The sequence below is a fragment of the Oryx dammah genome, unplaced genomic scaffold (assembly GCF_014754425.2).
Source record: "Oryx dammah isolate SB20612 unplaced genomic scaffold, SCBI_Odam_1.1 HiC_scaffold_24, whole genome shotgun sequence".
Lineage (NCBI taxonomy): Eukaryota > Metazoa > Chordata > Mammalia > Artiodactyla > Bovidae > Oryx > Oryx dammah.
In genome coordinates this window covers 4,766,456-4,787,970 of record NW_024070208.1, presented here as the reverse complement: position 1 = coordinate 4,787,970, position 21,515 = coordinate 4,766,456, and the positions used below count along the sequence as shown (strand labels likewise).

General features: G+C 44.3%; 1 protein-coding gene across 1 annotated transcript; it reads right to left on the bottom strand.

Annotated features, from left to right (window-relative positions):
* Nucleotides 1-9,406: 9,406 nt before the first annotated feature.
* Nucleotides 9,407-13,923, bottom strand: LOC120882887. The gene is given in 8 exon segments (XM_040266709.1): nucleotides 9,407-9,706; nucleotides 9,708-10,259; nucleotides 10,261-12,212; nucleotides 12,215-12,941; nucleotides 12,943-13,113; nucleotides 13,116-13,260; nucleotides 13,370-13,608; nucleotides 13,777-13,923. Coding segments are annotated over 8 exon segments (4,233 nt in total).
* Nucleotides 13,924-21,515: the final 7,592 nt, after the last annotated feature.

Sequence of the window (21,515 nt, the reverse complement as noted above, 5' to 3'; positions counted from 1 at the left end):
TATGCTATATTTGTATTTTGACATCTAGAGTGCAGACTCCTAAGTGGAGAGGTTATGATGAAGAGTCTAAAGAAGAATCAAGTGTGCTGAAACTGTGTGCTGGGGGAGAGGAGGGGGTGATGTGAAGCGAAATCAGTAGATAGATAGGCAAGTAGGTAGATAGATAATTCATTTTGTGTGGAAGCCTTGTGGTTTTCTCATTACTCAACTTGTTTTAGCCTTTTCAAAGTATTGCTTATGCTATGGCTTGAACCATTACCTATGCTATGGAATCATTTATAATCGATGTGGCATCTTAACCAACTCTGGTTTAAAGATTGTTATCTCGTGTACATGACAGTAACCAAGATGGATTTTGCTTCATTCAGCTTCAGTAAAATTTAGACAGGTTTATTCCTGACTGTAGGCCCCTGACCTTCTTTTGTTTTATTTTAGAAAAAACTTCAAATCTTATTCTGCTCATTCGAGATGTAAATGTTCTCCCAGCTTCTCGCCAGTTTTAAAGCCAGTTTCTCACCAGTTTCTCAAGCGTCTAGGAGTCATCTCTTTGAAATACAATCATCAGGAAAGATGGAGTCCCTTTCTCAGGATCAGTGGAAGGGTAGGAGTCTAACTTCAGCAAGCTCCAGTTAGTAAACACAAGTGGTCTCATTACAGACATTAACTTACCTCCTACATTTTTTAAAAAAATTGAAGGATAATTGCTCTACAATATTGTGGTGATCTCTGCCATGCATTTATATGAATCAGTTATAATTCGTGACATTGTACAAGAGAGAGGGATCAAGACCATCCCCATGGAAAAGAAATGCAAAAAAAGCAAAATGGCTCTCTGAGAAGGCCTTACAATTAGCTGTGAAAAGAAGAGAAGTGAAAAGCAAAGGAAAAACGGAAAGATATTCCCATTTGAATGCAGATTTCCAAAGAATACCAAGGAGATATAAGAAAGCCTTCCTCAGCAATCAATGCAAAGAGATAAAGGAAAACAACAGAATGGGAAAGACTAGAGATCTCTTCAAGAAAATTAGAGATACCAAGGGAACGTTTCATGCAAGGATTCATGGTGATTTCACCCATGAAACTAAAAGACGCTTACTCCTTGGAAGGGAAGTTATGACCAACCTAGACAGCATATTAAAAAGCAGAGCCATTACTTTACCAACAAAGGTCCATCTAGTCAAGGCTATGGTTTTTCCAGTGGTCATGTATGGATGTGAGAGTTGGACTGTGAAGAAAGCTGAACGCCGAAGAAGTGATGCTTTTGAACTGTGATGTTGGAGAAGACTCTTGAGAGTCCCTTGGACTGCAAGGAGATCCAACCAATCCATCCTAAAGGAGATCAGTCCTGGGTGTTCATTGGAAAGACTGATGCTAAAGCTGAAACTCCAATACTTTGACCAACTTATGCAAAGAGTTGACTCATTGATAAAGACCCTGATGCTGGGAGGGATTAGGGACAGGAGGAGAAGGGGATGACGGAGGATGAGATGGCTGGATGGCATCACTGACTCGATGGGCGTGGGTTTGGGTAGACTCTGGGAGATGGTGTTGGACAGGGAAACCAGGCTGAGATTCATGTGGTCGGAAATAGTCAGACACAACTCAGCGCCTGAACTGAGATATATATATGTCTCCTCTCTTATTCTCTTGTGACCTCCCCTCCCCTCACCCATCTACCCCTCTAGCCCCTCTAGGTCATCACCTTGTGCAAGAATGGGCCCCCTGCGTTAGACAGCAGCTTTCTTTTAGTCATCTATTTTAAACATGATTCTACAAGATAACTATAGCCCTTAAAATTTTCCTGCTTTTTTTTTAAGAGAAATTAAGTTCAGTATCTCTTTCCTACTGCAATAATGTTGATCCCCATTGCAATAGTCTTAAATAAAGTCTTCCTTGTCAAAGAAATTTTTCTTTGACATCAGCTTAGAAAGGAATGATGAGAGTCCTTTTGTAACTGAATTTCTAGAATTATGAAATGATTTTTAATTGGTCTGTTATAGAGAATTATTAATAGGTTTTTAAAAGTGAAATAATAATAGTTACATTAAGAAATGGTGAAGTAAACTCATCTCTAATCAGCACAAATTCTTATTACAAGCTCATTTCTTGTTTCTAGAGGAGAGGGGGCTGCCAGTCAAGGTTACAGAAGGTTGGCCCCTGGTTTTATACAGTATACTAGTCACTTCCCATTTTTTTGGCTTTGTGATGGGTCATTTTACTTTGACATGGGACAGGCTTAAAAGGTCTTTAGTAAAAGAGGTCTATCTAAAGGAGCAGAAGAACTGATAAAGGATAGTCATTCTGGTGCCATCTTAAAAGTCAATTCTTATAACATTCTTGGAACTCAATCTTGCTCAAGATATCTCACTCAGGTAGCATGTAGTGCCAAAAACAAACAAACAAACAAAAAAAAAAAACTTTGCTCTGCTCAAAGAAATTGTTAGTTAAGAAATAGACAATTATTTTTTCCCCCTTTGTCATTGTCCCTTTTCTCTTTAGATTTTATTTTCTCAAAAGTTGAAAAGATTTTTTTATTGACTTACAAATTTAAATGAAGGAAATGCTTTTCTCCATAATATTTTTTCAACATTCAGTTGAAATGTAATGAAATGGTCTTAAAAATATTAAAACCATGTTTATGTATTCTTTAAGGCAATTTTTCACTTATCTGTGTACATATATACAGATATTCTTTAATGTTTGCATGGATGTTTTGACATCAATAATAAACACAGATATTTGTCTGCAGTACTAATATTAATAAATGTTGGATTTAGAACTAGATTCTATTCTATATGATATACATGTATTTTGACTCCTGGAGTATAAACTCTTCCTAAGTTGCGATGATATATTGAAAAAAACTAAAAATTATTGTCATGATCCATTCATGGGTTAGAAAAGAATTTCCAGACATGAGACAGAATGAGAGGAAAATGAAGCTTATTATAGTGGGAGATACTGTTAGAACAGTGGGCTGGATCAAGGGAAAGCCAACATTGAACAGGGGTCCTTAGTTCATTTTTATACCCAGGGTACAAGGAGCGGGATAGGGGTCTTGTGGGTCATTTGCTGATTGGATGAGGCACATATACTGAGTGGGGGAAGAAAAAGGCAAATACCTTGTCCCTATTGTGTTGGAGGGGTGACAGATTATACATAGGGAAGGGAAAAATGGATGATAAGGGCCTAGGTTTTTCAGTTCCTGCTTCCAAGGTCCTACTTGCTTCTTCTTTCTTTCTTTCTTTTTTTCATCATTTTGTCCTTGGGACACCACAATTATATTTAATTAAATGTTATATAAATTTATGTGTGTATGCATAAACACACATATATGTATATTCAGGCATTATGTATAAATATATGTCTGGTAGGCCGTGAGGAGATACCCCTTGTCCAAGGTAAGGAGCAGTGGCTATGCTTTGATGGAGCAGCAGTGAAGAGAGACCTCACGTCCAAGGTAAGATAAACCCAAGTAAGACGGTAGGTATTGCGAGCAGGCATCAGAGGGCAGACACACTGAAACCATAAACATAGAAAACTAGCCAATCTGATCACATGAACCACAGCCTTGTCTAACTCAATGAAACTAAGCCATGAAGTGTGGGGCCAGCCAAGACAGAAGGGTGATGGTGGAGAGGTCTGACAGAATGTGGTTCACTGGAGGAGGGAATGGCAAACCACTTCAGTATTCTTGTCTTGAGAACCCCATGAACAGCATGAAAAGGCAAAGAGATAGGACACTGAGAGATTAACTCAACAGGTCAGTAGGTGCCCAATATGCTACTGGAGATCAGTGGAGAAATAACTCCAGGAGCCAAAGCAAAAACAATGCAAGTTTTGGGTGTGACTGGTGATAAAAGCAAGGTCTGATGCTTTAAAGAGTGATATTGCATAGGAACCTGGGATGCTGGTTCCATGAATCAAGGCAAATTGGAAGTGGTCGAACAGGAGATGGCAAGAGTGAACGTTGACATTCTAGGAATCAGTGAACTAAGATAGACTGGAATGGGTGAATTTAACTCAGATGACCATTATATTTAGTACTGTGGGCAGGAATCCCTTAGAAGAAATGGAATAGCCATCATGGTCAACAAAAGAGTCTGAAATCCTGTACCTGAATGGAGTCTCAAAAATGACAGAATCATCTCTGTTCATTTCCAAGACTAACCATTCAATATGATGGTAATCCAAGCCTATGCCCCAACCAGTAATGCTGAAGAAGCTTATGTTGAATGGTTCTGTGAAGACCTACAAGAACGGTTCTATGAAGACCTTTTAGAACTAACACCCCCAAAAGATGTCCTTTTCATTATAGGGACTGGAATGCAAAGGTAGCTAGTCAGGAAACACCTGGAGTAACAAGTAAATTTGGCCTTGGAGTACAGAAGGAAGCAGGGTAAAGGCTAAAAGAGTTTTGCCAAGAGAACAAACTGGTCATAGCAAACACCCTTTTCCAACAACACAAGAGAAGACTCTACACATGCACATCACCAGATGGTCAACACCAAAATCAGATTGATTATATTCTTGCAGCCAAAGATGAAGAAGCTCTATACAGTCAGCAAAACAAGACCAGGAGCTGACTGTGGTCAGACCATGAACTCCATGTTGCCAAATTCAGACTTAAATTGAAGAAAGTAGAGAAAACCACTAGACTATTCAGTTATGACCTAAATCAAATGCTTTATGATTATACATTGGAAATGAAAAAAAAAAGATTTAAGGGACTAGATCTGATAGACAGAGTGCCTGATGAACTATAGGTGGAGGTTCATGACATTGTACAGGACACAGGAATTAAGACCATCCCCATGGAAAAGAAATGCAAAAGGGCAAAATGGCTGTCTGAGGAGGCCTTACAAACAGCCATGAAAAGAAGAGAAGTGAAAAGCAAAGGAGAAAAGGAAAGATATAAGCATCTGAATGCAGAGTTCAAAAGAATAGCAAGAAGAGATAAAACACCCTTCTTCAGCAATCAATGAAAAGAAATAGAGGAAAACAACAGAATGGAAAAGACTAGAGATCTCTTCAAGAAAATTAGAGATATCAAGGGAACATTTCAAGCAAAGATGGGCTCGATAAAGGACAGAAATGGTATGGGCCTAACAGAAGCAGAAGATATTAAGAAGAGGTGGCAAGAATATACAGATGAGCTGTAGAAAAAAGATCTTCATGACCCAGATAATCACGATGGTGTGATCACTCACCTAAAGCCAGACATCCTGGAATGTGAAGTCAAGTGGGCCTTAGAAAGTATCACTACTAACAAAGCTAGTGGATGTGATGGAATTCCAGTTGAGCTATTTCAAATCCTGAAAGATGATGCTGTGAAAGTGGTGATTCACTATACCAGCAAATTTGGAAAACTCAGCAGTGGCCACGGGACTGCAAAAGGTCAGTTTTCATTCCAATCCCAAAGAAAGGCAATGCCAAAGATTGCTCAAACTACCACACAATTGCACTCATCTAACATGCTAGTAAAGTAATGCTCAAAATTCTCCAAGCCAGGCTTCAGCAATAGGTGAACCATGAACTTCCAGATGTTTAACCAAGTTTTAGAAAAGGCAGAGGAACCAGAAATCAAAGTGCCAACATCCACTGGATTATCAAAAAACCAAGAGTTCCAGAAAAACATGAAGTCACTCAGTCGTGTCCAACTCTTTGCGACCCCATGGACAACAGGCTCCTCTGTCCATGGGATGTTCTAGGAAAGATTACTGGAGTGGGTTGCCATTTCCTTCTCCAGGGAACTTCCCGACCCAGGTATCGAACCCAAATCTCCCACATTGTAGACAGACGCTTTACTGTCTCAGCCACCAGGAAAGTCAGAAAAACATTTATTTCTGCTTTATTGACTATGTCAAAGCCTTTGACTGTGTAGATCACAATAAACTGTGGAAAATTTTGAAAGAGCTGAGAATACCAGACCGTCTGACCTGTCTCTTGAGAAATCTGTATGCAGGTCAGGAAGCAACAATTAACTGGACATGGAACAGACTGGTTCCAAATAGGAAAAGGAGTTTGTCAATGCTGTATATTTTCACCCTGCTTATTTAACTTATATGCAGAGTACATCATGAGAAATGGTGGTCTGGAAGAAGCACAAGCTGGAATTAATGTTGCTGGGAGAAATATCAATAACCTCAGATATGCAGACGACACCACCCTTCTGGAAGAAAGTGAAGAGGAACTAAAAAGCCTTTTGATGAAAGTGAAGGGAGTGAAAAAGTTGGCTTAAATCTCAACATTCAGAAAACTAAGATCATGGCATCTGGTCCCATCACTTTATGGTAAATAGATGGTGTTATGCCCAAGTTGCAAAATCTCCCAATGACCTCCAGGGAGCCGATATCCGATGCAAAAGCAAGAGAGTTTTTATTACCAAGCTTGAGCTGGGGCTCCCACCGATACCAACGCAGCAGCTATAGGGAGGAGCCCCGAGTTTTGGGTTACATTGCTTTAATAGGGTATTCTCATGTGAGAAATGAAAAACGGAAGTTTCTGGGTTGGGAGATGTCTAATTGGTTACCTTCTGTGGAAGGGTTAGGTGTTGGTTTCTGATTGGTTTTTATTTTTCCCAGGCTGGCCCCGGGTTCTGATTGGTTCCCATTACCTAGGTAGACTACATTAAGTCAGGAGATTTTGGTCTGGGGTCTGATTGGCTCGAGGGTGGTGGGGTGAGGTCAGGGGATTTCCAAAGGCTCTTTTCCTGGAACCTTACAAAATGGAGTTTTTCTGTTAACAAAATGGAGTAACTTAGGTCCTTCATTCCCCCCTTCTCTAGGATCCAGGACAGACCCAATCATGGGTCTGGGGTCAGCTATATATTGTCTCCTGCTAAGGGGATCGTTTGTAGGGCCGCATATTGGGATCTGAGTACCATGAGCTGCACCGTGTTGATGCGGCTTTTAATGAAGGCCACTAATTTGTTTAGTAGGCATGGCCCAAAGGTGAGCAATAGTAACAAGATAATCAGGGGCCCCACCAAGGAGGATATGAGAGTTGCAAACCAGGGGGATGAATTGAACCAGGATTCAAACCAGGTTTGAGACATTTCTCTTTCTCTTTTTCTCTGACTCAGCCCTTCTCTTATCTTGGCCAGGGACTCCCTGACTACCCCCGAATGATTCACATAAAAACAACATTCTTCTCCTAACGCTGCACATAGGCCCCTCCGTTGGAGAAAAACCAAATCCAATCCGCTCTTATTTTGCAGTACCACTTCCGCCAGAGAACTCAGTGACTCTTGGAGGTGGCTGATTGAGCTTTCTAGTCTTTCGATATCAAGATCAATGGCTGCTCTTAGGCTAGAATAGTGTTGATTTTGCACTATTAAGGAGGATATCCCAGTTCCTGCCCAGCTGCCTCTAACCCCAGTAGGACTGTGAGCGTTAAGGCCAAGACTGGCTCTCTCTTGGACCGGTGTGAAGCTTCTAGTTTTGGGAGGATTTCATCATTGGAGTGATAGAACAGTCGGAGGACTAATAGTACCAATATGCAGAAATCTTTGGAGTCATTTAGCACCTGCCTGTGAATACAAGGGGCTAAGCCTGTGGAGCAGGTCCACCAATTTTCCTGGGGAGGCACCAGGTACCTAGTTGTTGCTATAGAATCTGTAGAAATGCAGAGGTGTTGGTAGGATTGGGGGACATTTCTTATGCAAAGGCGCCGCCCGGTTACTCGTTGGAGGATTAGTCTGGCATCTCCTTTCTGCTGCCATCGGCAAGTTTTGTGGTTTTTGGTTTGAATGTAAACTCCTGGGACAGCTATACCTTCATAATAGGGGGGTTTGATGTCATAACATAACCAGCAACTGCCAGTCAGGTCCGGGCGAGTGGAATTTGGGACCCGATAGGAGTTGATTATCATATTAAACAATGGGTCCTGATCATCTTTAATGTTAGGTCCCATAAGGCTAACTTGAGGGGAGTTGCTTGTGTTAGTAATGTAGGGCCTGGGAGGCGTTTGATTAGGTTCTTGAGCGGGGATGTGGGCGGGCCAAGTGGGGGCAGGTGTAGGCTCTCGTGGCACTAGGACTGAATTGGGCCCTATGCCCCGATTTGGACCAATCTGTATGGTTCCTACTTTCAACCTGACGGTGAATAGCAACCCATTGTCATATCCTGGCTGATATAGCTGGAGGCCCCAGGATTGTCCGGCTTCCCAACCGGGGAACTTTTTTCCTTCAGTTGAGAATTTGAGCCTCACCGGATTGCAAAGGAAGTTCATACAAGGCCCAGTTATGAGGGACCCCCTTCTATGTCCCCCAGTTGACCCAGTGGGCCCCGGAACGAGACCCAAGGTAATCAAATCACCACGAATAGGGGGCTCCCAATCGACCGTCCCCGTTGACTCGCATCCCCAATCGGCACAATAAAACTTAGCCCCCCCACAGTTATTGATGGTTGCCCGGTCCCGTCTCCCTCCTGGGCACACATAGAAGGGCGTTTCCCGCAAGCTTGCCTGTTGGATGTAGTGGCTGCATCCAGGCCCTGAGTTAGTGGGGGGTCGAGTATTACACCTATCAATGCCAGCCCCACATTCAGGCTTGCCAGGCGTCTTTACCTCCCATTCGCCAATGTCCCACGATCCCGCAGCCAGAAGACAAAGGTCGAATTCCAAGTCCGGCCACCAGGTGTTTTTGGGATGAATGGCCGAGGTGGAGTTAATTACTTCTCCCGTAGTTGCACTTAGAATCATCCAAGTCAGGTTCATTGGTTGATGAGGGTTAGCAGCAGCACAAAGCCATAGAGACAACAGTATAAACAGCACTTTTATCATCTTTGTAGCTTGAATTTGAGTGGATTTGTTTTGTCCAGCTTGGTCTTCCATTGGGGGAGGAATTCTTCCCTTAGGGCGAACAGGTCCTCAGGCCGTACGTGGGTGTAGTGAACCCAAGTAGATATGCCGTCAACCTTGAGAGCAGTGGGTGTTGTCAAGACAACTAGGAAGGGCCCTTTCCACCTGGGCTCTAGGGTCTCTTGATGATGGCGGTGCACGTACACCCAGTCTCCTGGCCGGTAGTGGTGGGGTTCAGGTGGTGGGCCTGATTCATACAATGCCTTGAGCTTCTTCCACCACGTGTCCATGTGGGAGTATTGTAAGGACCAGAGACAAAAGAGTAATCTTTGATCATCTATCTCTTTTAGCACCTCTGTTTTTAGGTTAGGAATTATTGGGGGAGGTATCCCATACATAATTTCGAAGGGGGTAAGTCCCAGTTGGTAGGGGGAGTTTCGCACCCAGTATAGGGCAAAGGGGAGGAGAGTCACCCAGTCCCCGCCAGTCTCAGCAACTAGTTTTGTTAATGTTTCTTTGAGTGTTCTATTCATCCTCTCTACTTGTCCTGAGCTCTGGGGCCTATAAGCACAATGCAACTTCCACCTAGCCCCCAAAGCCTGGGCTACCCCCAGGCTAGCCCATTGTCCGACCCCACCTGTGCAGGAAACCCGAACCATGGCAAGATGTCTTCAATGAGCTTTTTGGCCACCACCTGTGCTGTTTCTCTCTTGGTGGGGAAAGCTTCTACCCACCCTGAGAAGGTATCTATGAATACCAGTAGATATTTGTATCCATATTTACCCCGTTTTACCTCAGTGAAGTCCACTTCCCAGTATGCTCCTGGCCGACTCCCGCATTCTCTAGACCCATGGTTGGCTGGATGACAGGCAGCGTTGGTGAGCTGGCAGGCCTTGCAGGTTGATAACAATATTTTCTATCGTCGATCTGACGTCTCTCATGGTAATCTCGGCATGTCTAATCAGGTCCTGCATCTTGCGGGTTCCCAGGTGAGTGGCGTGATGCATCCTCAGTAACACCTGCTTTCCTAGTTCCTCCGGGAGGATCAGGGAGCTGTCTGCTGCCCGCCACCACCCAGCCAAATGTTGGGTCATAGGCAAACTTTTTATCCAGTCTAAGTCTCTTGGTGAGTAGTTGGGTAAAGCTGGCAGAACAGGGCTCCCAGGGTCGGGCAATTGAAGGGTGGCTTCTATCACGGTGCCCTGGGCTGCATCTTGGGCTGCTCTGTCTGCCAAATTGTTTCCCTTTGAGGTCAGAGTGTCTGACTTTTGGTGTCCCGGGCAGTGTATTATGGCTAGTTTTTTAGGCAGCTATAATGCCACGAGGAGGGTTTTTATTTCTTCTTTATTTTTGATCGTTTTACCCTCGGCTGTGAGAAGGCCTCTCTCTCTGTAGATGGCTCCATGTATATGGGCAGTAGCAAAGGCGTACATGTATATGGGCAGTAGCAAAGGCGTATTGGCTATCGGTAATGATGTTAAGTTTTTTGTCCTTTCCCAACTGGAGGGCTTTTGTTAGGGCGATTAGTTCAGCCCTTTGAGCTGAAGTGCCCGGAGGTAGTGCTTCCGCCCACACGATTTGGGCTTCTTTGGTTACAGCTGCCCCTGCATACCTGAGCCCATCTCGGACGAAACTGCTTCCATCCGTACACCAGGTAACTTCAGCATCCGCTAGAGGGCGCTCTTGCAAGTCCTCTTGCGTTCCATATACCTGGACTAGTATGTCACTGCCGTCATGGATTGGGGCTTCCAAATCCGGGTTAGGAAGCAGTGTAGTTGGATTGAGAGCAGTAAGCTGCAGAAAGATGATTCTGGAGGAGTTTAGCAGTAGTCCCTGGTAGTGGGTCAGCCGAGCGTTGCTGATCCACCTGTCTGGGGGTTGTTTTAGGACGCCCTCAATGGCGTGGGGGGCGGTGATACACAACTCTTGCCCCAGTATCAGTTTATCTGCATCCTTGACCATTAGGGCCACTGCAGCAATCATGCGGAGGCATGGGGGCCAGCCTGACGCCACGGGTTCTAGGCGTTTAGACAAGAAAGCCACCGGCCACTTCCAAGGTCCCAGGTGTTGCACCAATACCCCCTCTGCCACTCCTTGTTTTTCATCTACGTACTGGAGAAAGGGTTTTGTAACATCAGGTAACCCTAGGGCAGGGGCTGACAGCAGGGCCATTTTAATAGTCTTGAAAGCGGTCTCCATCCGCTCTGTCCAACTGAAATGGGTGGTACTTTTTATGGCTTCACATAAGGGTTTAGCCAGGTCTGCATAATTTGGGATCCAAAGACGGCAGAACCCAGTGGACCCCAAAAATTCTCTCACCCCTGGAGGTGAATCTGGGGTAGGGATTTTGAGTACCGTCTCCTTTCGTGCCTCTGACAGCCATCTCTGTCCTTCCTTTAATACATACCCTAAGTAGGTGACCTCTGGTTGGCATATCTGAGCCTTTTTGGCTGAGGCTCGGTACCCTAATTTTCCAAGGGTCCACAATAGTTCTCGGGTGCCCATAAGGCAAGTCTGTTGGTCCTTTGCTGCAATTAAGAGGTCATCTACATATTTTAACAAGGTTAGTTGGGGGTATTGTCGTCTGAACTCACCCAGATCCTCATGGAGGGCCTCATCGAAGATGGTGGGAGAATTCTTAAATCCCTGTGGCAGCCGGGTCCAGGTCAGCTGGCCGTTGATTCCTTCTTCCAGGTCAGACCATTCAAAGGCAAAAAGGTCCTGGCTCTTGGATGCCAGGGGGAGGCTAAAGAAAGCATCCTTTAAATCTAAGACCATATACCAGTGATGGTCCGGTGGGAGAGAGCTCAAGAGGTTGTATAGATTCGGCACTGTAGGGTGAATATCTAAAACTCGGCAGTTGACTTCTCGTAAATCCTGCACTGGCCGATAGTCATGAGAATTTGTTTTTTTGACAGGGAGCAAGGGGGTGTTCCAGGCCGACTGGCAGGGTCTCAAGATTTTCTGGGCTAGGAGCCTGCGGATATGGGGGGTGATACCCTGTCGGGCCTCCAGGGTCATGGGGTATTGTGGGACCTGGATGGGGTCAGCCCCTGGCTTAAGATCTACGTATACAGGAGGGCGGTGTTCGGCAAAACTGGTTCCCCCTGTCTTGGCCCATGCCTCGGGGAATTCATCTAGCCATTTTTGAATGTCTACCGGAGGCGGTATAGGTTTCTGGTGCAGCCGATATTCATCTTCTAATTGAATGGTCAGTACTTGGATCGGTCTGCCCGACTGGTCAAGTATTTTAGTTTCCCCCAGGAGGAAATGGATCTGGGCCCCCATTTTGGTCAACAGGTCTCTTCCCAACAGAGGGAAGGGGCATTCCAGAATGACTATGAAAGAGTGGGATACCCGGCCCGCACCCAAGTCCACTGATCTTCGGGTAGTCCATTAGTATTGTTTATTCCAGTAGCCCCCTGCACCCAAGAGGTCTTTCCAGCCAGTTTTCCCTGGGGCTCTAGCAAAACCGAATATTGAGCCCCCGCATCAACAAGGAAGTCAATTGGGGTCCCCTCCACTCTTAGGGTTACCCTGGGTTTGGGGAGGGGCACTGAACCCCATCCTCCCTAATCGCTCAGTTCTTCGACAGCCAGGATGGGGGTCTTTCGTGGTCCCCTCTTTTTCTTAGGGCATTGCTTGGCCCAATGTCCTTCCTCTTTACAACATGCACATTGGTTCTTTCCTAATGTTGGTCGCGTACGGGGACGGCTCTTACCTTCAGCAGCCAAGTGGCGCAACTGGTGCTCCCTCTCTCCCGAGTCAGGAACTGTTGCAGCCAGCAGGATGCGTGCCATGTTACGGGTTTGGTGATCTGCCGCTTTGGCTTGCTTTTCCTCGGGGGTTTCTTGGGTGTTGTAGACTCTTTCTGCTACTGTTATTGAATCCTGGATACTCTTTTCACCCAGGCGTTCAAGTTTTTGTAACTTCTTCCTAATGTCGGGAGCCTCCTGGTTGACAAAATGCATTATCAAAGCAGCCTGAGTGCCTTCTGCTTCTGGATCCATGGGGGTGTATTGTCTAAAGGCCTCCATTAGCCTCTCCAGGAAGGCTGCTGGACTCTCGGTGGGGCCCTGCTGAACATCTCCCACTCTAGCTAGGTTAGTAGGTTTCCGTGCAGCTGCCTTAAGCCCCCCCCGAAAGAGTCTGGCGGTATACCCGGAGCCTCTCCTTACCTGGTGCCATATTGTAATCCCAGTCAGGTCACAATAGAGGAAAAGAGGTGTTAATTTCATCTATATTAGTGGTGGGTTCTCCATTTGCCCCTAGGACCCTTTTACGGGCCTCATTCTGTATTCTCTCTCTCTCTCTTCTGTGGTGAAGAGAATCTGGAGCAGCTGTTGGCAGTCGTCCCAGGTGGGCTGATGAGTAAAAAGCACAGTCTCTAGAAGGTTAGTTAGGTCTCTAGGGTTGTCTGAGAACTTAGCATTCTGGGATCTCCAGTTATATAGGTCACTAGTAGAGAAGGGCCAGTATTGATGAGGTTGGTTTACTGCCTCATGGGGGGGGGGCAGCCACTCGTAAGGGGAGGGCAACGGTTTAATCTGCCGGCCCCTCCAGGGACCTGGCTAGCCGATAGCGAGTATTTTGTGTGCCCCCCCCCCATCCCTGTGTTTCGTTCCTGGGTGAAGGAATGGCGGGGGCTGGTGGCGGTTCAGGCGGTTGGTAAGGGGGAGGAAAGAGAAGTTCTTCTTCTGTTCCCCCCTGCAAGATAGGGTATAGTGGCACCGTTGGTTCAGATTCCTTGGGATTCTTCAGGTTCTTTCCTACACGTGTCACCAACACCTGAGCAGTAGAAAATCCCTGTTGAGGCAAAAAAGGTTTTACCAAAGAAGGGGGGCGCAATATGATATTTTCCCATACTATGATATAGGGAACTTGATCAGAGTGTCTGATCCACGGTCGGAAGATGATATCCCAGACTCGGTGTACAGTTCCCAAGTTGAAGGTGCCTTCTGAGGGCCAGCCTACATGGAAAGTCGGCCATTCTGCGGTGCAAAAAGTGATTAATTTATTCCTTTTAATTTCTACACTGAGGTCATGAGTGCACATCTTGACCTCCTTAAAATTATCAGTAACCAAGGATAGAGGTGTGGGGCTAGAATGGCGTTGCCCCATCGTCCCTAGATCAGTCAGATGTTGGTAAACTAAAACAAACAATACGAACAGCCACACAGATAGACAGAGAGACAGGAGAAATACACCTCCAGGAGTCCGGAGGTAAAACCAAACGACGATGGCCTCTGGCCATTCAGCGGGAGCGACCCGCTATCGTCTACAGAGAACAGGGGCACTCCGTCCCCCCATGCCGGGGTCGGGGACGTCTCCCAACGACCCCCACCGGTGACTCTCCTGCGCGTCCGCCTGAGTCGTATACTGGTCTCAGAAACCAGGCCTACCAGGATTGAAAAGAAAGACAGAAAAAAGGCTTACTGGCTGCAGATGACTCTCCGGATAGGTCTTCCTGTGGAACCGGTGGGAGATCCCGGACGAGCCCCCAAATGTTATGCCCAAGTCGCAAAATCTCCCAATAACCACCAAGGAGCCAATATCCGATGCAAAAGCAAGAGAGTTTTTATTACCAAGCTCGAGCTGGGGCTCCCACTGATACCGACGCAGCAGCTATAGGGAGGAGCCGTGAGTTTTGGGTTACATTGCTTATATAGGGTATTCTCATGCAAGAAATGAAAAATGGAAGTTTCTGGGTTGGGAGATGTCTAACTGGTTACCTTCTGTGGAAGGGTTAGGTGTTGGTTTCTGATTGGTTTTTATTTTTCCCCCGGGCTGGTCCCAGGTTCTGATTGGTTCCCATTACCTAGGTAGACTAGTTAAGTCAGGAGATTTTGGTCTGGGGTCTGATTGGCTCGAGGGTGGTGGGGTGAGGTCAGGGGATTGCCAAAGGCTCTTGGATTTTCAAAGGCTCTTTTCCTGGAACCTTACAAAATGGAGTTTTTCTGTTAACAAAATGGAGTAGCTTAGGTCCTTCAATGGTAAAAAAATGGAAACAGGGGCAGACTTTATTGGGGGGGGGGGTGCTCCCAAATCACTGCAGATGGTGATTGAAGCCATGAAATGAAAAGATGCTTACTCTTTGGAAGGAAAGTTATGACCAACCTAGATAGCATATTTAAAACCAGAGACATTACTTTGCCAGCAAACACCTATCTGGTCAAGGCTATGGTTTTTCCAGTGGTCAGGTATGGATGTGAGAGTTGGCTGTGAAGAAAGCTGAGTGACAAAGAATTTCTGTTTTTCAACTCTGGTGTTGGAGAAGACTCTTGAAAGTCCCTTGGACTGCAAAGATATCCAACCAGTCCATCCTAAAGGAGATCAGTCCTAGGTGTTCATTTGAAGGACTGATGCTGAAACTGAAACTCCAGTACTTTGGCCACCTCATGTGAAGAGTTGACTCATTGGAAAAGACCCTGATTCTGGGCAGGATTGGGGGCAGGAGGAGATGGGGACGACAGAGGATGAGATGGCTGGATGGCATCACTGACTCGATGGACTGGGATTTGGGTAAACTCTGGGAGTTGGTGATGGACAGGGAGGCCTTGCGTGCTGAGATTCATGAGATCACAAAGAGTAGGACATGACTGAATGACTGGACTGAACTGAACTGAGCCAAAGTTTGTAAAATAAGCTCATTTTGTACATACTATTGAAGAGGAAAAGTTAAAGCTTACAGTAACTTCATACTTATTCTGCTTCTGTAATTCAGCTTGCTACTTACAAAGTCAAGTAGTCTTGAGAAAATAGAGACTTACAATAATGATAGGAATGAAAGCTTATCTCAGTCACCCTTTCCCTGCTTTTGCAGTATCAACCCCTTTAATCCTGCTTAACCATGCTTGTCTGTGTAAAGGTCAGGTATTTCCTTGCCCTGTCCTAACCCTTGTTTTTGTGCTAGTGAAACCCCCAGTTTAAACCAGTTTATTAACAGCTAGCCTTGCCCACTATAGTCTGCTGTCATGCACTGTTTATAAAATCTTTGTGACTGCTTTGTTCGGGGCTCCAAGCTTGAAGTGTTAAATCCTCTGGGCCTACCTGTGTAATAAACCTGAGTTCTCCAGCTCTCCCAGTGCTGCTTGGTTTCTTGATTACAGGTTTCTGCAACACTCTAATATCACAGTGACCTTGAAAAAAAATACTAGAATGCAAGTTGTAAGAAGTTTATTATATAAAAATTTATGTATTTAAATTTCTTTAAATTTAAGATAATATTTTTGGTATTAACTTTATTTACATTTTGATCAACTTCTCTGATAGTCAGTATCAAGACATCCTGATGGGGCCTCTAATGGGCATTAAACCTTCAAGTACCTTCTAGAATCAATGGAAATACTAAAGATTTTCTTTATTTAACTCTCAGTTTATCATTGATTTTCCAGCACATCCCTTTGAGTGTAATCTAAAAAAAAGGAAAGAAAAAATAGATTCTAAAACTGATTAATCAATATGCCATTACTCTTCATGAATGTGGTTGGTTATCCACTTACCTTATTGGATATTCCTGACTGGTTACATTTTGTTAAAGCCAAAAATCTGGCTCATCTTGAGTTTGAGCAAACATTAAACTTACCAGGGATCTTTTTCTACATGACTCCAGCTCTCATAGAGATTCTAATGCTACAATTTAAGTTTAATTAACATGAAAATACTTGGCCTTAGAAAAGCTTACCCTTACTCCTTGAGTAAATATGATTCAAAGGACCATCAATTGAACTGGCAACTCAATTTAATGGGGATTAAATTTCTCTGACTCTGTAATGAGAGGTTTATATTTCACTACTATATAAATATTTAGTTTTACATAGATCAAGAGTATAGTCACTTGATGATAAATGCCTGAAGTAATGAAGGGCACCTCAAAACAAGAAGGATTATAGGAATCTTTTTGTAAAAGATAGTATTAGCCTGGTTTTCCACACATAGGTAAAGGAATTGTAATGCAATGTACACCCAATTATAATACTTCACCTTAACTTTACTTGATCGAGTTTTATTAACTTAAAAACTTATACAATAACAAAAATAAATAGGTGCAATATCTGAACTGACAATGTGGGATGAGTTATAAATATACATTGATACACATTCTGCTTACATTCAGCAAATAGAACCAATATTCAGAGACTAATTGTGTTAGTACAGTTTCTAGAAAAGGAAACAGAGGCTTAGAATGGTTAAATACCTTGACGAAGTTCACAGCGCAAATATAGAATTTGGAAGCACATAGAGCTGACCCTATGGGCTTTTTTTAAATCACTATGCCATATACTTAGCATACTTTAGACAGAAAATTTTCAGAGAATTCCTTCAGCATTGATTCTCCTCAGGGTCTTTTCTTAAGGGAGTTTGCACTCCTGTTCCTATGTTAATAATCCAAGACAGATAGGTCATTTCCTTTCACCATACAAGCTTTAATCTTTTAAAATTCTTAATTCCCTTAATGATTGATCACATTTTCTGTTTTGTTCATCCACAATGACACTTATTTTTTGTGACCTGCCCAAGTGCTCCATGTTCTAATATTTCTTTGTTCTCAAAACCTACTCTGGCTTTGCATTTTAGCTCTCAATATTTGCTTCGCATTTTTTGCTACTGTGATCCCTTTGGCATGACATTTGAATTGACCATTTGGTACTTAGTCTTCTGGAATGTACATTTCTTGACCTACAAATCTTCACTGAAAGGAAGAAATCCAACAACTTTTCTTTCTGACAGCATGAAGGAAAAATTACCTTCTTGGCAAGCCCCACTCAACAGCCCCAGGGTGAGATATGAATCAAACTATGCATGCAATTAGTCAATTTAGGGTCCCTGAGGCACAGACTCTCCACTAAGTAAAAGCTTGTTGTTCCAATTCTTTCCTTTATAGACTTGTTTTTCCATACACCTGTAAACATGCTGGAGTTGTGGCTCTTGCCCAGGTTTTACAATATGTCTCAACATTTCCTGTGGTCCTCCAGAAATGACATCTGTGGCTTTGGTGGGAGAGGACTTTAAAACCTCACTGGTTTTTGAAAGAAAATAACCAACCCAAATTTGAATGAGTCCTCCCTACCTGTAAATTTAAAACTGAGAATACTTTAGTTTCTTCCTATTGTTAGGTAGTTAGAACAAGAAAAAGAAGTCCAGAATGCTGGTGGCTAAAAGACGAAAAAGGAAAAAGCTCTCAAAAATAGAACAAAGGAAGGTCCAAGGAACAGAGTGAGACCCCAGGTGAAACAAACAGCCCTCCTGGCCAGCCCAGTTAACACTGAGCAAGCTCAGGAAGAGGAGAAAAAACATATCAAAAGAGGAGCCAAAATTGAGCCCTTCTCTTCTTTTGGGTTGGCTGGCCCTCACATCTCAAGGATGTATTTTCCTTTGATTGCCAAATAAAACTGAGTTGTAACTAAGCTCTAACATTGGTCCACAATTTAACCTGAGCTGTAACTGAGCTATAACACTGGTCCACCACCTCAAATTTTTGCTGTGGAGAGACAGAGCCGAGGAAATTACAAATTCTTCTGACATATCTGGTGCCATTTCTTGGATTTAACCTGGCTGAAAAAACCTTGGCTCATCTCCTGAGAAGTGAAGGCCAAGCACAGCAGAAGCCCAACTCGGCAAAACTCACAAGGTAGAAACTGAATTCGAAGGAAACCTAGCACAGTGGAAGTGACAAGAAGCCTAGCGTGCTGGAAACTGGGACAACAAAAGCAAATTTGGCATAAAGCTTATGTGGCTCAGTCTCAGATTCCAGGAGACCTCTGGTTAAGGTAGGAGGTCCTCACTCCTATAGCTGGAAGGACATATGGCTAACAAAATCTTAATTACTTTACAACCTCTTGTTTCTTCTTCCGTTGAATCCCCTGTGAACAGGTGAGCAGTGATGGGTGGAATTGGGGACCTCTGGCAGGGGTTACTCCCTTATGTCCTGAAGGCTCCACTATCTGCTGCACTTTAGTAGCTGTTGCCCAAGCAGGTGAGGGTTCTTCTGTCCTTAATCTTCTTTGTGCCAAGTATCAGGACAATGAAAACCGTGAGCACAGGTCAGGCATTTAGCAGATTTTCCAGCAGGTTATGAAGGGAATTCCTTAGCACATTTTTCCCACTGCTTTTTCCTCCTATCCTTCAGCACCTCTCTCCATCTATGCCAATGCTTACAAAGTATTCAGCAGGTCATCACCTTCACATTTCTGAAAGTTGTGTTTGAATCTGTTTACCTAAGATTGGGACTCAAACCCATGTGGCAGAGACTCTGTGCTATGCTTAGTTACTCAGTCGTATCTGACTGGGACTTGAGCCTGGCCTAAACCTTTGGTTTTGGACCTAGGTTTCAAAACTAGGTTTTCACCTGGTTTCAGGACCTAATGAAGCTCAGGTTCTTGATGTTTCATTGCAAAAAAAAAAAAAAATCACTGAGAGACCCAGTGACAGGTAAGAGGTAGATTTGTTCAGATTCAGAGAGAGACACACTCCACAGGGTGTGGGCCATGAAATGTGGTGTGGTTAGTTTTTTACCGGCTGGGTGATTTCATATGATAATGGGTGCGAGGATCATTCCAACAACTGGAGAATCACTCACTCCTTAGTCTTTTGATAGTACCTTGGAACTGTCAAGGAGCCTCTGGGTGTATCATTTAGTTTGAAGATGGAGGATCAAGGTTTAGTTGAATTTGATTTGTCATCTTGGACCCATTTGATTTTAACCAGTTTATGCTATGCCCTTGGGCTATGTCATTCTTTCAAAAGTTGTGCCCTGCCCCCACCCTCCTGTTTCATGCTCTTTCCTGAGCCCCATCTGGGCCCATAATGTTGCCTCTATAATATTCTGGAGGGATAACCAGAAAATAGCTTGCCGTTGGGAGGGAAATGCTGTATAATATCCACTCCCTCTAGATCTTCAGGCCTTCATCTTCCATGTTTCCTACAACATGTGCAACAACAACATCTCTCAGTGAACCCGCTAGGGTGGGGAGACAGGCACAGAATGCCTGCTACAAGTCCATTTGTTGGTGGCATCCCTTCAAGGGCAACTGGGCTTTAAAGGGACAATGTTTGTCACTTTGGGAGTTAGCCTCGCAGGCCATTTGGGCCAAAACCCTTACTGCCCTTCTCCTAAAATTAAAAATATACCCCCTATCATATCTCCATTCCACTTTTATGGAATATCTGGCCTGTTTCCTCTTATCAATTTGTTCTTAAGCCACTTATTAACTCCTACAACCAGGACCCTGCCCCCTCTGTAGGCAACATTGCTTTACACTGCTTATTATTAAAACACTGTTAATGCCCCTAACAGGACCAGATAACCCACTCCTTTGTCATTACTTCTGTTATTACCTAAAGTGGGTCTCTGACAATGCAATGTTTACCATGGGAGACATCCTAAGCTGCTCTTATGGAGGACTAGGGGAGGAAATCAGTGACTTACCTTTCCTCAGAGCAATAAGAAGATAAACCTTATGGCTGTTTCACAAGGCTCCCAGTCTCAGGGCACAGGCTCGGATTGCTTTACATAATGGTATCTATTCCCACCCACTGTTGACAAACCAGCAATGATTTAAAATTACAACCCCTTGATCCTACCCAGCACTGGTCACACTGGAGACCTTGGGAACTCCCAGGAGGTCGACCTGCCTTCACCTGCCTAGGGATTTGGTCCTTGGGAAGTTGTCACACCTAAACCTGCTTGGAGATATGCAAGTCCAGGGGTCCCAGGAGGTCAACATGCCTTGACCTGCCCAGGGACACAATTATCAGGAGGCTGATATACCTTGACCTGCCTGGGAATTCAGTCTCTAGGAGGATGTTATGCCTCAGCCTTCCTGGGGATCTGCACCCTGACCCAGGAATGCCTGGCTCTCAGGTTGCAGCAGTACTGGGTTGGATAAGCTTCAGAAAGCCTCACACCTAAGGAAGTCCAACCATGTAAATAGAAGGAAGTCTATTAGTTGTGGGACTGTGCCTAGTCTCAGCAAAAACTTGAGTCCAATGAGAACCTCATTGCCTTTTTGGAAAATCTAAAAGAGACCCTCAAAAAGTTTACCAATCTGGACTTAGACTCAAGAGGGACAGGTGATTTTAAAGAACAAATTCCTGTTCCAATGTGAATTAGACATAAGGATAAAGTTACAACACCTACAGCAGTAGGATCCTGCTGTCTCTTTAAATGAGATGGTCCAGATAGTCACCAATACCCTTTATAACAGAGAACAGGAGAGGGAGGCCAAGGCCCAGGAAAGGGAGAAAAAGAAAGAAACAGGCATCCCCAGATGTTGGCCACCCTCCAGGGAAGCCCTATGGCAAAGCCTGAGTCCTTAAAGGACAAGGCATGGGTAAATGCCTAATCTGTATACAGGTAGGACATTGGGCCAAAGAGTATCCAAACCGTGGCAAGTCTCCTAAAATGGCTTGCTACAAATGCCATTAATTGGGGCATTGGGCGTCACTCTGCCCTCAGGACCCAAGACCCTCAAGGTCAAGTACCAAGCCTTCCTTCATGATGGTTCAACAGGACTGAAGGGGCCGGCTCCAGCCAACCTGCTTGTCACAGATAACCATCATGTAGGTGAAACTGGACGTGGCAGGTAGGCAGAATTTCTTGGTTGACACAGGGGCTACTACTTTGTCCAGAGCCTTTTCCTTCCAAGCCTATACCATTTTAGCTGCTACAGGGGAAAAAAAAAAAAAAAAATTACAAAAAGATTCACCTGAGA